Source organism: Meleagris gallopavo, chromosome 7, assembly GCF_000146605.3.
Source record: "Meleagris gallopavo isolate NT-WF06-2002-E0010 breed Aviagen turkey brand Nicholas breeding stock chromosome 7, Turkey_5.1, whole genome shotgun sequence".
Lineage (NCBI taxonomy): Eukaryota > Metazoa > Chordata > Aves > Galliformes > Phasianidae > Meleagris > Meleagris gallopavo.
In genome coordinates, this window is record NC_015017.2 from 10,511,167 (window position 1) to 10,523,113 (window position 11,947).

General features: G+C 38.4%; 1 protein-coding gene across 4 annotated transcripts; it reads right to left on the minus strand.

The window, feature by feature from the left end:
* Positions 1-5,770: 5,770 nt before the first annotated feature.
* On the minus strand, positions 5,771-11,947 carry TYW5 (tRNA-yW synthesizing protein 5). Of its 4 annotated transcripts, none has more exons than XM_031554157.1 (9): positions 11,859-11,947; positions 10,883-11,037; positions 10,037-10,106; positions 9,498-9,555; positions 9,178-9,222; positions 8,558-8,695; positions 7,853-7,940; positions 7,232-7,348; positions 5,771-7,078 (listed from the first exon to the last, which is right to left on the minus strand). In XM_031554157.1, exons 2-9 carry the CDS (start codon positions 10,932-10,934, stop codon positions 6,822-6,824), a joined length of 825 nt encoding a protein of 274 aa, XP_031410017.1. In that variant the 5' UTR covers positions 10,935-11,037; positions 11,859-11,947; the 3' UTR covers positions 5,771-6,821. The 4 variants fall into 4 exon arrangements, with proteins under 4 accessions (XP_031410017.1, XP_010711716.1, XP_010711714.1 ...); XM_010713414.3 differs by having other exon boundaries at positions 10,902-11,597; XM_010713412.3 differs by lacking the exon at positions 9,498-9,555 and having other exon boundaries at positions 11,859-11,945.

Consider the following 11,947-nt stretch of genomic DNA (forward strand, 5'->3'; position numbering starts at 1 on the left):
TTTTTTTTTTCAGAGCAGGCTTTGTGTCAGCATAGTTGGCATCCATAATTCTAAAAGATCTTCCTGGAAACTTACATACGTAGGAAAGCTGTTGTGAAGTACCCAAGGGTTGAACATTTCTATGTTAGGATGAAATGGGTCATAGTTTGTGTGTGCTTGTTTCTTGAAGTTAACTGTAAAGGCAGTTTTTTAATATGCTTGGATGTAAATGCCTAAAGTTGAGTGGTTTTCATGCTTGCTTACTCTTATATTTTTGAGAGGGGTAAGGGACGTTACACCATCCTTAGTGCAACCAGGTATGTAATAGCTGGTATTCTTCATATTACTTGCTTGTTTTTGGACATAGGAAAGACATTCTTCAGATTTTGAGGAATGTTGATACGTTTTAAGCCACAGCTGTTAAAAATCCCTTTAAGACAGGGCTCTGTTCTGTGAAATTGTACAGATTACTCATAACATAAATGATTCTACTTTGAGTGCATCTTACATACTAGAAACTTAGCTAACTTTTTTCCTACCAAAGGCTAAGGGTTGATGTAGTCACATTTCTATAGATGCTTCTGTAATGAATTGGACCGCAAAGTTTGAAAGGTGATTGAGGGTCCAAGTCTTAAAATGTTACTGAAATCTTTTGTTCTCCCAGTGTTAGCATCTTTCTGCCTCCTTATGTAAGTTAGCACTAGCACTTTATAGTAAGCTGTTCTAGCTTGCTAAATTATTACATTATTGCTGATAGAGAGATAACTAATAGGAGTGACACGTATTTAAATAGTCATAGAAATTATTGCAAAGTCACTTCAGGAATTAGGACATTATTACTGTGTATATTCATTCACTTAAGTTTTCCCAGAAGAGTCTTTTTGAGCTATTTGAAGAAAGACTTTTTTTTTCCCCCCTCCCTCTTATGGTGCTTCTAACAATGTTGTCCTTTCTCAACTAAAGTTACTTTGCTATCTGTGTGGAGTGAGGGTGTTTATCCTGTCTTAGAGACCATAAGTTGAAGTACTGAGTTTATACCATACCTATCCATTTTCTTTAAATGCATATCTTAAATTATTCTAGGGTCTTATTTCTCACATATGCTCAGTGCAACAGTGGAATGCTATATATTCACTGTTTCTTGAGATCTGGTTCTAGGGTCTCAAAGCAGGTATCTATCAAATAAAATAACTGAAAGTCTGTTAAAAAACAGACTGAATTGACTTACCTGGTATCCCATGGAAACACAGCAGGAAAGATGTGAGTAAAATCAAGCTCTCCAAGATACATTAAACTTTCAGAAGCTGATTATTTTTCCTCTTGCCTTTGTTGATATCCATCTAACCCCTGTCGGGTGGTCTTGTTGGTTTTGAATTTTGTACTTTTGAGGATAATCCTCTCCGTCTGGTCTCTTTCAAATAATTCATTAAATCATAAGAGTACTTCAGATGTGTATAATATTCTCTGTCCGAGTAACTTAAGCTGTTTTGTAAATGTGATTCTGCAATAACACTGATTAAAAACAATATTGGAAAGGTGGAAGACAGATGTTCCGTGAAAAATTATGGATGACTCAACTGGTTTTGTATTATTTTTACTCAGTTTCCATACAGTACTGACATAACTGTATAATATATTAATCATGACTGTAGCTTGAGGTATTTGTTGCACTGTTTCTTGATATCAATGACATTATCTATTGTACCATGTATGTTTTAATACAGGATATATGGCAATGTAATCTGCAGCAGATAAGCTACATTGAGAAGCAGTCAGCATAGATATTGTACTGAGAGAGGTGGTTTAGTGAAAATGTTGGTGATAGGTGGATGGTTGGCCTGGATGATCTTAGAGGTTCTTTTCCAGCCTCGGTGATTCTATGCTTCTATATTTGCTTTAGCATAAAGCCTGTGTTGAGCGGTGCTTTGGATTCCTTGTACCATAGAAGCCAAGAGCCTCACAGCTCTTCTTGTAGCACCATATCTGCTAATCTCTGTGCTCTCTTGTGAGCCGTATTTTTTGATACTGCCTAGCAGAATCTACAAAGGTAAATTTTGTGTGGGATGTCCCTGTACAAAACAAAAAGCAAAGGCTCATGTCTCAGACTGCAGTCTGCAGGAGACAGCCTCTTCAAATCATGTTTTGGTGTTACTTCTTCAGAATCTTTGCGATCTTGTATTGAAATGTAATTTCATTTTTGTTAAGAAGGTAGATTGAAGGAGAAAAAAACACACAATATGTAACTTATAATATTCATAACTTAACAGATATTTAGGCACATGTGAATATTGCTGATAATAACCTTGAGACCAAGGCTGGCTTTCCATTGATCTTACTGACCTCTTAGCTCTGTTAGGGTCCAAGATGTCTGTTCTCAAATCAAAGTAATATGAAGTAAGCAAGTAGTGTAAGATCATACAACACCTGTGTGGAGGAGACAGATATTGCTTTTCCCAGTGCCAAACAGACACTTCTGACTAAACTCATTTTAGCAGCATTATTTCACTCCTCCCACTGACAAAAAAAAAAGAAAAAAAAAATCCACAAAGATTTACACAGTACTGGCTATTCGACATCACTGAGATTTACCATGGAAAAACTGGTTAAGGCAGGCATTTTGCTTAGAGTACTTTGGGTTCTAAAATAGTGATGGCTCTAAAGTAGTTTCCTGTCCTTAGGGTTTCATTACGCTTGTTTCTTAAGTGACTCAGGAAGTGCCAGATTCTTTTTAAGCTAATGATCAGAAAAACATCTGCTAGAAAAAAGGGAAAAATATTTTTTTCTAAACATCTGCAAGCATCTAATATATTTAAAAAGCAGCAGAACGCTACTACTCCTATTTTCATATAAATTTTTATAAAATTTTCCCTTTTCAGTGGATTCTCAAAGAGCACTTTTAGTCAGGGTTGTTTCCTCTGTTAGATTTGGCACTTCAGAGCTGAGTTGTTTCTAGTGAAAGTGCTGCTGCAAGACAGAAAGACTGTCATGAAAGGTACCAGCGGTGAAGTACAACATGGGGCTCTTCACATGTCCCACAGCAGCCTTCAGTTACTGAAGAATACTCTAGCGTGACATCAGGTGAAACTTGCATCCCTTACAGAACATCTGTGTAGTTCTTCTTTCTCATTTGTCTTCTTTAGAACTACATTGAGTTTTGTGATGGAACTTTTAGGCAATTCATGTAGTGTTGACATCTGAAATGTAAGTGCTTTCACAGCAAAAACTGTACATTGCTGTGATCTACCACAAGCAGTAGCTTCTGAGCATTTTTGGCCAAACATAGCATCACATGTGGAGCTGCTCATTTTACGTGGTTGAGCAGTTCTTTTAATCATTTCAATTTGCTCCTGGTTCTCATAGCAATCACCAAATAAAGAGATAATTGCTCTCAGAATTTCATAGCTGCAGATATCAGAATCAGTCCCTGGTGCTACAATCTGACTCAAGCCCAAATAAAATATGTTTTTTTAAATGTCAAAAATAAACACATAACAATTATTTTAGTAACACTAGATCTTTGGTAATGGAATGATATTAGATTATAGAAAATTTCTTATAGAGGTTACTGTCTTTGAGCGTACATCCCCAACACCTATATTGTCTGCATAGAAACATCTAAGTGTTCCAGATATGTAAAGGGACACTTTGGCCACAGGAGAAAAGAATTTTTTAAAGCTGTAAAGTAAGACCTAGATATATATGTAATATATACATAATATAACCGTTAGTATGGTAAAATCATCCTTGCCTTTATCAAGTTAATAGACTCATTGTGAGACTAACTATGTGAATGAGGCAAATAGCTTCATACTGCATATTTGAAAGCAATTGCAAGTATTTCTGATGCTTTGTGAAAGCCTAGTCTTTTTAAATTAGGCATTTAACATGGACTCTATATCACTCCTGGAGAGAACCAGGTTGTTGAGTGAGGTTCATCAAATCTTCAGCATGCATGTGATGGGCAGAATCTTGATGCTAAAAGAATATTTTGACATCTGTTTTGGCATTTGATTCTTATTGCCAGAAACATTAAGAAAAATGCTTGAGAAGTGTTTCTTCTGAAGTTGTGTGTCATCCTTGATACTTCATACGATCAAGGACAGATATTTTTTCCAGCTATTTTGTTGCCATGAACTGGACTACATTCTAAAAGCATTAGTTCAAATTCACTCTAAAAATTTGGTTACTATTGATTGCAGATACAGTAAGTATTTTGTCCAGAGCAGTCTGCATCAGCTAACTAGCCTGCTATGTACACTGCTAGAGTGACTGTTTTGAATGTCTAAGATTGTCAGCAGTTACAATTGCCACAACTTCATGTGTTTTATTGTGGAATGATCCCATCTTGCTGTAGTTCCCTCAAGAATGAACTTCCACAGAACATTAGTGGCTCTAACATGTTATTTTAGTCATTGATTTTCAGTGTGGCTGCAAGTATGCTCTCACTGTGTTAGCTGGAGGTTAGCTGTGTTATTTCTTTAATACTTTCACCATTCACTCATCACTACTGCTTACTTCATAACATCTACCACAGTGGTTAGAAAGCAACAAGGGTTTTTTGTTTTGTTTTGTAATATTTTATTTTTGAACACAAACTTCAGTATTTTTGTCACTAGAGACATTATGCTCAGATTAAGAAAATACACTTTTAAACTGCTTGGTTTCTAATTTAATAGCATTTCAGAGCCATGTGTTTTATATGAATTGTTTAAGAAATTCAAGAAACTGTTTCAAAGGATAAAAATGGATGCTACTGACAAAATAACTGCTGTGCTGATCTTCTCACTGGTCTGCACGAAATACTATTTATCTTTCTCAAATATATGCTTAGATCACTATGGATTTACTATCTTCTCAGAGATGTGAAATCAAGATTGTCCTGGGGAGGAAAAAAAAACTATCCTCACCCACATTTCTCATAGCACACTGGAAGAGAAGCATGAGCAGGCCTGGGTTACCACCAGCTGATGGTCATAGTGAGATGACCTCACTTGCTGTCATATAAAAATAAAACTAAAGTTGGTAATATGAAGCACAAGATGCTGCACTTCCTATAGCTCTTGGCTGACATTTAATTCATGATTATCTCTGCCCAGCCAGATATGTATTTTCCAATCCAAACTTCACCCTAGCCCAACAAGTAAATTGCAGCTTTTCTGCTGGGCTACCTCCACACTACATCTGAAAAACACAGAGTTTCCTTACTTATACTAGAGTGTTGAGAGGGCCTGAGAACACCAGGCTAGTTCGTGCCTCTCTTTTGGCCACAGAGAATCAAGAAGTGTTAGAAGGAGGGCTCAGCACAGTACTTCCTCTGTACTAACATAATGAGAAGCTGCTGATGGTTATAGTTAACAGAGCTGCAAAGGCACAATGCTGGAACAGCTTTCTGTATCCTGCAGGCTCTTTGAGCCTTTCCATTTACTCCTAACATACAAAAACAATTCATGTGTTGCCCTTGACATTACAACTTTGCTGAAGCCAAGAAGCTTTCCCAGCCTAATAGATACAGCAGACACAGGTTCCATGTAAGCAGTATTGTACAAGCAGTCCTTCAACTGCAAAAAAAAAAATTTCGAGACCTGTTTGTGATCCTAGATTTAAATTCTACCCACAGTGTGCAAAATGATGCCCATCAGAATCGCTTGACTGAGTCAATTCATGTCTATTCATTCCGATGGCTGGGTGCCCATTCACACGGCAGCAAGCTATTTTCACTGTGTTAAACTGCCAAGAATAGGTTTAGAGAAATAATGGGCACAGTGTAGCAAGCCCCTGCTACTCTGGAGAGTTTTTTTTTTTTTTCCCCAGTGCTTTATTAGCCCTACGTATCTAGTCTAAGAGGTTTTGAAAAGATACCATTCTCCAGAAAATAGCCCCACTGCTGGAAGTCACAGACTGACCTGGATGTCAGATAAATACTGCATCCCCCGAACTGCACAAGTAACAGAGATTTCAAAGGGGCAATAGAAACCCTTTCTGTGACATGTCCACCTTCATTCCACATGGCTTCTGTAAGCACAGGTATGTTTGGCTGCCAAAAATATCACCTGCAAATGATACACTGCAGCCTCCTTACATATTGTAACATGCTTCTCATATACTGCTCCCAGCAGATCCTGTATCTCCTCTAGCATTATGATCATTTCAGATTTTTCTGCTGTAGATTGATGGATTTGTGCGAAAGCTAGTTGCAAGTATTTTACAGCTGCAGAAGCGAAAGTGCTGCCTAAGTGCAATGAGGCAGTGACTGTGGTTGCAACAGAGTTTCCTGCATAATGTCTCATTCAGCTTGGAAAGGGATACATCATCTACCTTGTGGTCAAGCTGCTGCACTATTCCCAGCTCAGTCTTACATTATGCTCTAAATTATGTGGAGTTTCACCACAAGAGGGAGCAGAAGCTCTCCACGCAGGCTGACTGACTGAGAAACTATCATCATTACCACCAATGTCTTTATTGAAACCCATATAAATTTCTACAGGTTTCCTAAACTTTAGTATAAAGAAGGAGGCATTCAGGAAGACATGCAGTTATTTCTAAGCATACATCCTGCTAGATTTGTCGAGATACCAAAACTTCCTTTCAGGAGAACATACATAAATATTTTCAAAATTAGAAGTGCATGCACTGCAAATATGTGCCTCATTGTAGAAATGGGATTGGGCACATCACATGAGGAAAAAGAAAACATCCTACAAGGTCAACAGTTATGTATAACAAAGTTTATCAGCAATGCTTTTTATCCTTACAGAAAGAGTATTCGTGTACATATAGACAGTTCCTGTATTAACACATAGTTCTCTACTTCCACAGGAGACTGCGACTTACAAAGTGTTATTTTATCCATAATCATTCGTATAGGCTTTTTCTTGGATCCGTAACACCATTCTTCGAGCATAGAAATCCCTGTATTCTGCAGGTAGTTCTTCAAGTGTTTTCAAGGCCCTGTCCAAGATCTGTATAGCCCTAGAGGCTGCTGTAGGATCTTTATTTCCGTAAGTGTCACTCTTATCATAGCACTCAGCAGGAAGGTGTTTCCAGAAGACATTCAGTGCCACTCCAAATTCCTCAGAAATTACATTGTGGAACCACATAGCTGTGAAAGAACAATGTCTAAAATGAAAATTGCAATTTAAAACTTCCCTGTGACTCATGACAAGTGTCAGAATCACCCAAACTAATTCTACCTGAGGAAAAGCTTCCATTACTGTATTTACTGTATTACAGCCAGGAACTATTTGTAACTTACCTGGAATAAATAAGACGTCTCCTGCTTCCAGATAACATTGATAGCGCTTGGCTTTCACAAAAAGTGGGTATTTCTCAAAGTCTGGGTTATCAATATCTAGCACCTCTGATTTGGTACCTAGAAAAATTTTCAGAAGTAATGAAAAAACAGAAACAAACCATTTAATACACTGCTGGAAATGGCAGTTCTTGAGTCCAGTTTAATATTGTTTATTGTTCTGTAACTTGTCTAAAAGCCAGGCAAATCTGTTGGCACTTCTCATTTACTGAAGATGAATATTCTCTTGTTGTCTGTATTTCTCCTGCAACTGCAACCTTATTAACACTAAACGACTTCCACTGACATACATAACATCATTTCAGAACTGAACAGAGCACAGTACTCCACAGTTAAGTGTTGAAGACAGAACCAAGCAAAGCTGCAGGGCTCATTTGCAGATTTCCTAACTTGCATCACTAAAATTCTTGGCTTTGATCAAAGCAAACTGCATCGGAAGGACCAAATCACTTCTCACAATTAAAGTTATCAGTTACAGATCGTTTTCCCACAGCACAACTCTTATGAACTGGAAGGGCAACTATGATCAGCAAACTCTGAATGAGATTTGCGTGGCATGCATACCTGATAAATATAAATATGGTACATCTCGAGGACTATACAGAACAACTCGTTTTCTTCCTGTTACTTGGATTAAGAAGTTATCCATTACCTGAAATGAGCATAGTAAGAGATGTCAGCCAAAAGTTAAGAATGAAGAGCATTAAATCCCTCATATATTAAGAACTAGCTAAAAGTTTCCACATAGTTAATCTAAAAAACTTAAGAATGTGAGCAACCTCATCCCTTAGCTGCAGAGTCTTTAAAAATACTGCATTTGAAACAAAACAACATTGCTTTCCAGCAATTTTACTTTTTCCCTGGTACAGGAATCAAGTTTTTAAACATCTTAAAACACAAGGCACACCACTCTTTAGATACCTAAAGCAGCAAAATATAATGCAAAATACATTTTGAGTTCTTTTTCAGTATTACCTCTACCACATTTTGCTGAGTTTCTGCTGATAAAGATTTTTTAAAATCTTATTTACAATGCAAAAAAAACTATTTTTCTTACAAATACATTTATTTGGAATTGCACTGTATGATGTCAGAGGACCATCTTCTTTGGAATCTACCACACTGCAGCAACAGACTGCCCAAGTCATTGCACAGTGATCTATGAGAAGTTTGTCATTAACAGAACCTCGTCAACAGAGATTTGTAACTTGGTATTCCAACCCCACAATGCCATCTGCAACATTTGATGCTAACGATATTATTACCTACATCATAATGGGTCCATAGCTGTAATCCTGCTGAGCTGATGCGGAAGACACTAGAAAAAAACTGTTCCTTCTCAAAATACTCTGGAATCTGAACATCTTCTGCCAAACCAGGAAACTGTTTTCTGATATCTGCAACATCCTGAACAAAAAAAGACAAAACTCTCAGAGAACCATTTATGCATGCTAAAGGAAGGTGGCACCTTAGCATCGTTTCCTGTCACAAGGAACACAGGGTCAGAACTTTATTCAGCATTAGCAAATAACTTCAGAAAACAATGCTTTTCAGTTGTCATTCTTTCAGCTCAGACTCGGTCACCAGTGGTGACAGACAGAGCTGCTGTGAACCATGACTGCTAGAAATACTGAAAAAGTGATCATCAGAAATCCTTTTATATTAGATTACAGCAATGTCTAGAGAATAGAATATAAAGGATAAATGATCAGCCAAGTTTTCGTAACAGCAACTATTTTGAACACCTAGGTTTAAATATTCTGACGTAAATCCCCTCAGATTCCTAAACCGAGTGACCGTAAACAAATTTTATACCTATACCACACAACCAGATGACAACAAAAATTGCTGCCTCAATATCAGAATTGCTGCAGTTTCAAGTAACTCACCTTCCTAACATCTTCACCCACTGATCGCAAATAGTACTTCTCATCCTGTAGATAAAACACAAAGATAATTGTTCTGGTTTTAATATGAGTTAGAAATACACTTAAGAGCCTATGTTTTTTCATTAATCTAATGTAGGCCTGTAATAAATTATACAAACAGATTAACAAATTCAGCTACTTTGTTATACTTTACTGCTCCCTGCTCATGTTCATCTCAACAAATGGGAAATGTAAATTAAGCGAGCAGTGAAGTGGGAGACTTGTCAGCTGCTTCAGCATTGCTTTTTCTGAATTCAAAGGAAATGCAGATTACAACTTACATTCTTCAGAACATTGATGTTGGAAGCTATTTCAGTTGGCTTCAAATCATATGGCATCCTATGTAGCATAAACAGTGAAAAGCAAATTTGCATTTAGAACTGTTGGCTTGCTAATTATAATTATCTGAAAAATCCAATTTCAACATTGTTGAGTAAAGATTGCCATAAGTTCGCTACTCAAAAAATTTATTACAATAACTCTGTATTTGTGTTTTGATAGCAGATGTAATAAAACTCACATATCTTGATGTTTTCTTATTAAACACCTGAAGTAAACAAGTATTCTAAAGCAAGGCTAGATTTCTCAATTTCCTGATGGAGCTTTTGCAGCTGTTAGTTAGGTTTTGATAGCAGAAAAAGGACCACTGACCATAGCACACAAAATAATTTCCACGGAAAGAATTCTTTTCCCTCACATTTTTCCCTTGGCTCCAAGCCACTCAAAATAGTTAACTCTAAAATCCAGTGCTTTAGTGGACTAAGACTTTAAATTACATTTATTTTTTCCCCTCCAAGTACAAAACAGAGAAGGAAGTTACCTCAGAAAGAAAGTAGTCTTCGTGTTTGACTTCAGCTGCCCTTCGTACAAATACATCAAAAGGCAGAGTTCTGAAATATAAACATGGAAATTCATACAGTCAACATAACAACACATGATCTAAGTGCAAGGCTTAAAATCATAAGCTTTTTCACCTTATGTAGTGTAACTGAAAGTGCAACAAGCTTTTTTTTATTAATTTATGTTATTTAACATTGTGACTAACTAGTATTTGCAGCGAATATTTGAAGAGTTCTGCTGAGACAGAAATCCTGCGCTTACAAACTTCTCTGCTTTAGTAAAATGTCCCCAGTACAGACCCAAGCAAGCAAATCCAACAGCCATTGAAGTCAACACGAAAAGAAACAAGTTCTGACTTTGGTTGAACATTTGTATCCTGTCCACTTACAAACTCACTGCAGAACTGTGAGAGCACAGCTCTGAAACAGATTAAAGTGAAGCATACTAGTGCTGCCCTTGCTGACCATCATCTTCCCATCCCCTACACTACACTAGCGCCAGCACTCCTCTGAGCTATGGTGAACCTGCTCACAAAGCCAAAACAGCTTTGTGAACATTTTTTGAACATTCAGATTTCTGCACTTCCAGATTCAATACAAAGACAAGGCAGCAGCACGAAGCTGACAATGGAAGTGCAGTAACACTCGCAGCATCAGTTTTAAATTGTGGAACTTCACATTAAGACTTCAGTGTTTCTGTTTTTTTAGTTCTACTTATTTTATTTTAATTCTACTTATTTAGTTCTACATCATTTCAAGTTTTCACAGTTGCTTCTGAAAGTGACAAACATCTGCCTCTAAATGCAAGAGATGTGGGATGGAAGTACCTATACACAAAGTTCTTACTGAGGAAATCCATCTGTGGTACTGCAGAAACATGGATCTTTACTTCCTTAGATCCTGCGGCTTCGCTCAGGTAATCTACTGTCCATTTGGTTGTGCAAGGGCCCAGCTCCATTCCCTTCAGCACAACTGGCTCTCTCTAAGGAGGGAGAGAAAGAGAAACAATAGCAGAGAATGATGTTTGCTTCCAGCGGTGCTGGTGAGGAGCAGAATTATTTTTTCAAATTGCCATCTGAAATCCGGGAAGAAAACAGTCTTACTCCAAACCTGGTGTTAGGTAAACTAAGTACACTGAACAGCTCTTAGTATCAGGACCTGCAACAATGTCACAAATGAACTGCTCGCAATTGAGCAACATGAACGCTGAACACTCAGCAAAATGAGGGAGATCACGGGACTGCTTCTGTAGTTCCTGTTTTCTCTTCCCAGCTGGATAAGGAAGGTTATGGAGAGGCAACAACAGCATTAACAGCCGGTGTGTTCTGGGATCACTAAGGAATCTAGCTGGCCTGAAGAACAGCTGCACTCATTCCCGTGCATTAGAGTTATGGACAGCGAGCTGTAATAGCAGTGTATGTTCTTGTGAAAGCAACTCTTCCCTCCCACGCTGAGGCTCCTCGGTGCTGATACCCACAAATAGGTTTGGTCCATTGTACACACAAAGCCCAGTAGAGAGGGTCTTTTTCATTCAGTCAGAACCTCAGAGGGAAAACAAAAAAGAAAAAAAGGAGTCGTAGTGACAAAACGACAGAAAGCAATCGCACAGTTTATAACCGGCGATAAATACAATTCAGCTACCAGCGGCCTGTCAGAGCTCTGCAGCAACGCGGGACCGATCCCCAACTCAGGCATCCGCCTTCAGGAGGGCTGCACGACGCCTGCTGGCTGAGGAGGCTTCGCTGGAACCCCCGCCGCAGCCCCGGCATCCCGCTCCCGCCGCGCCCGCACCCGCGCCCGTACCCGGGGATAGACGTCCCGCAGGAAGCGCTCCCGCGTCACGCCATCCAGGCTCGGCACCCGCACCACGGCCTGCTCGCGCCGCTCCATGG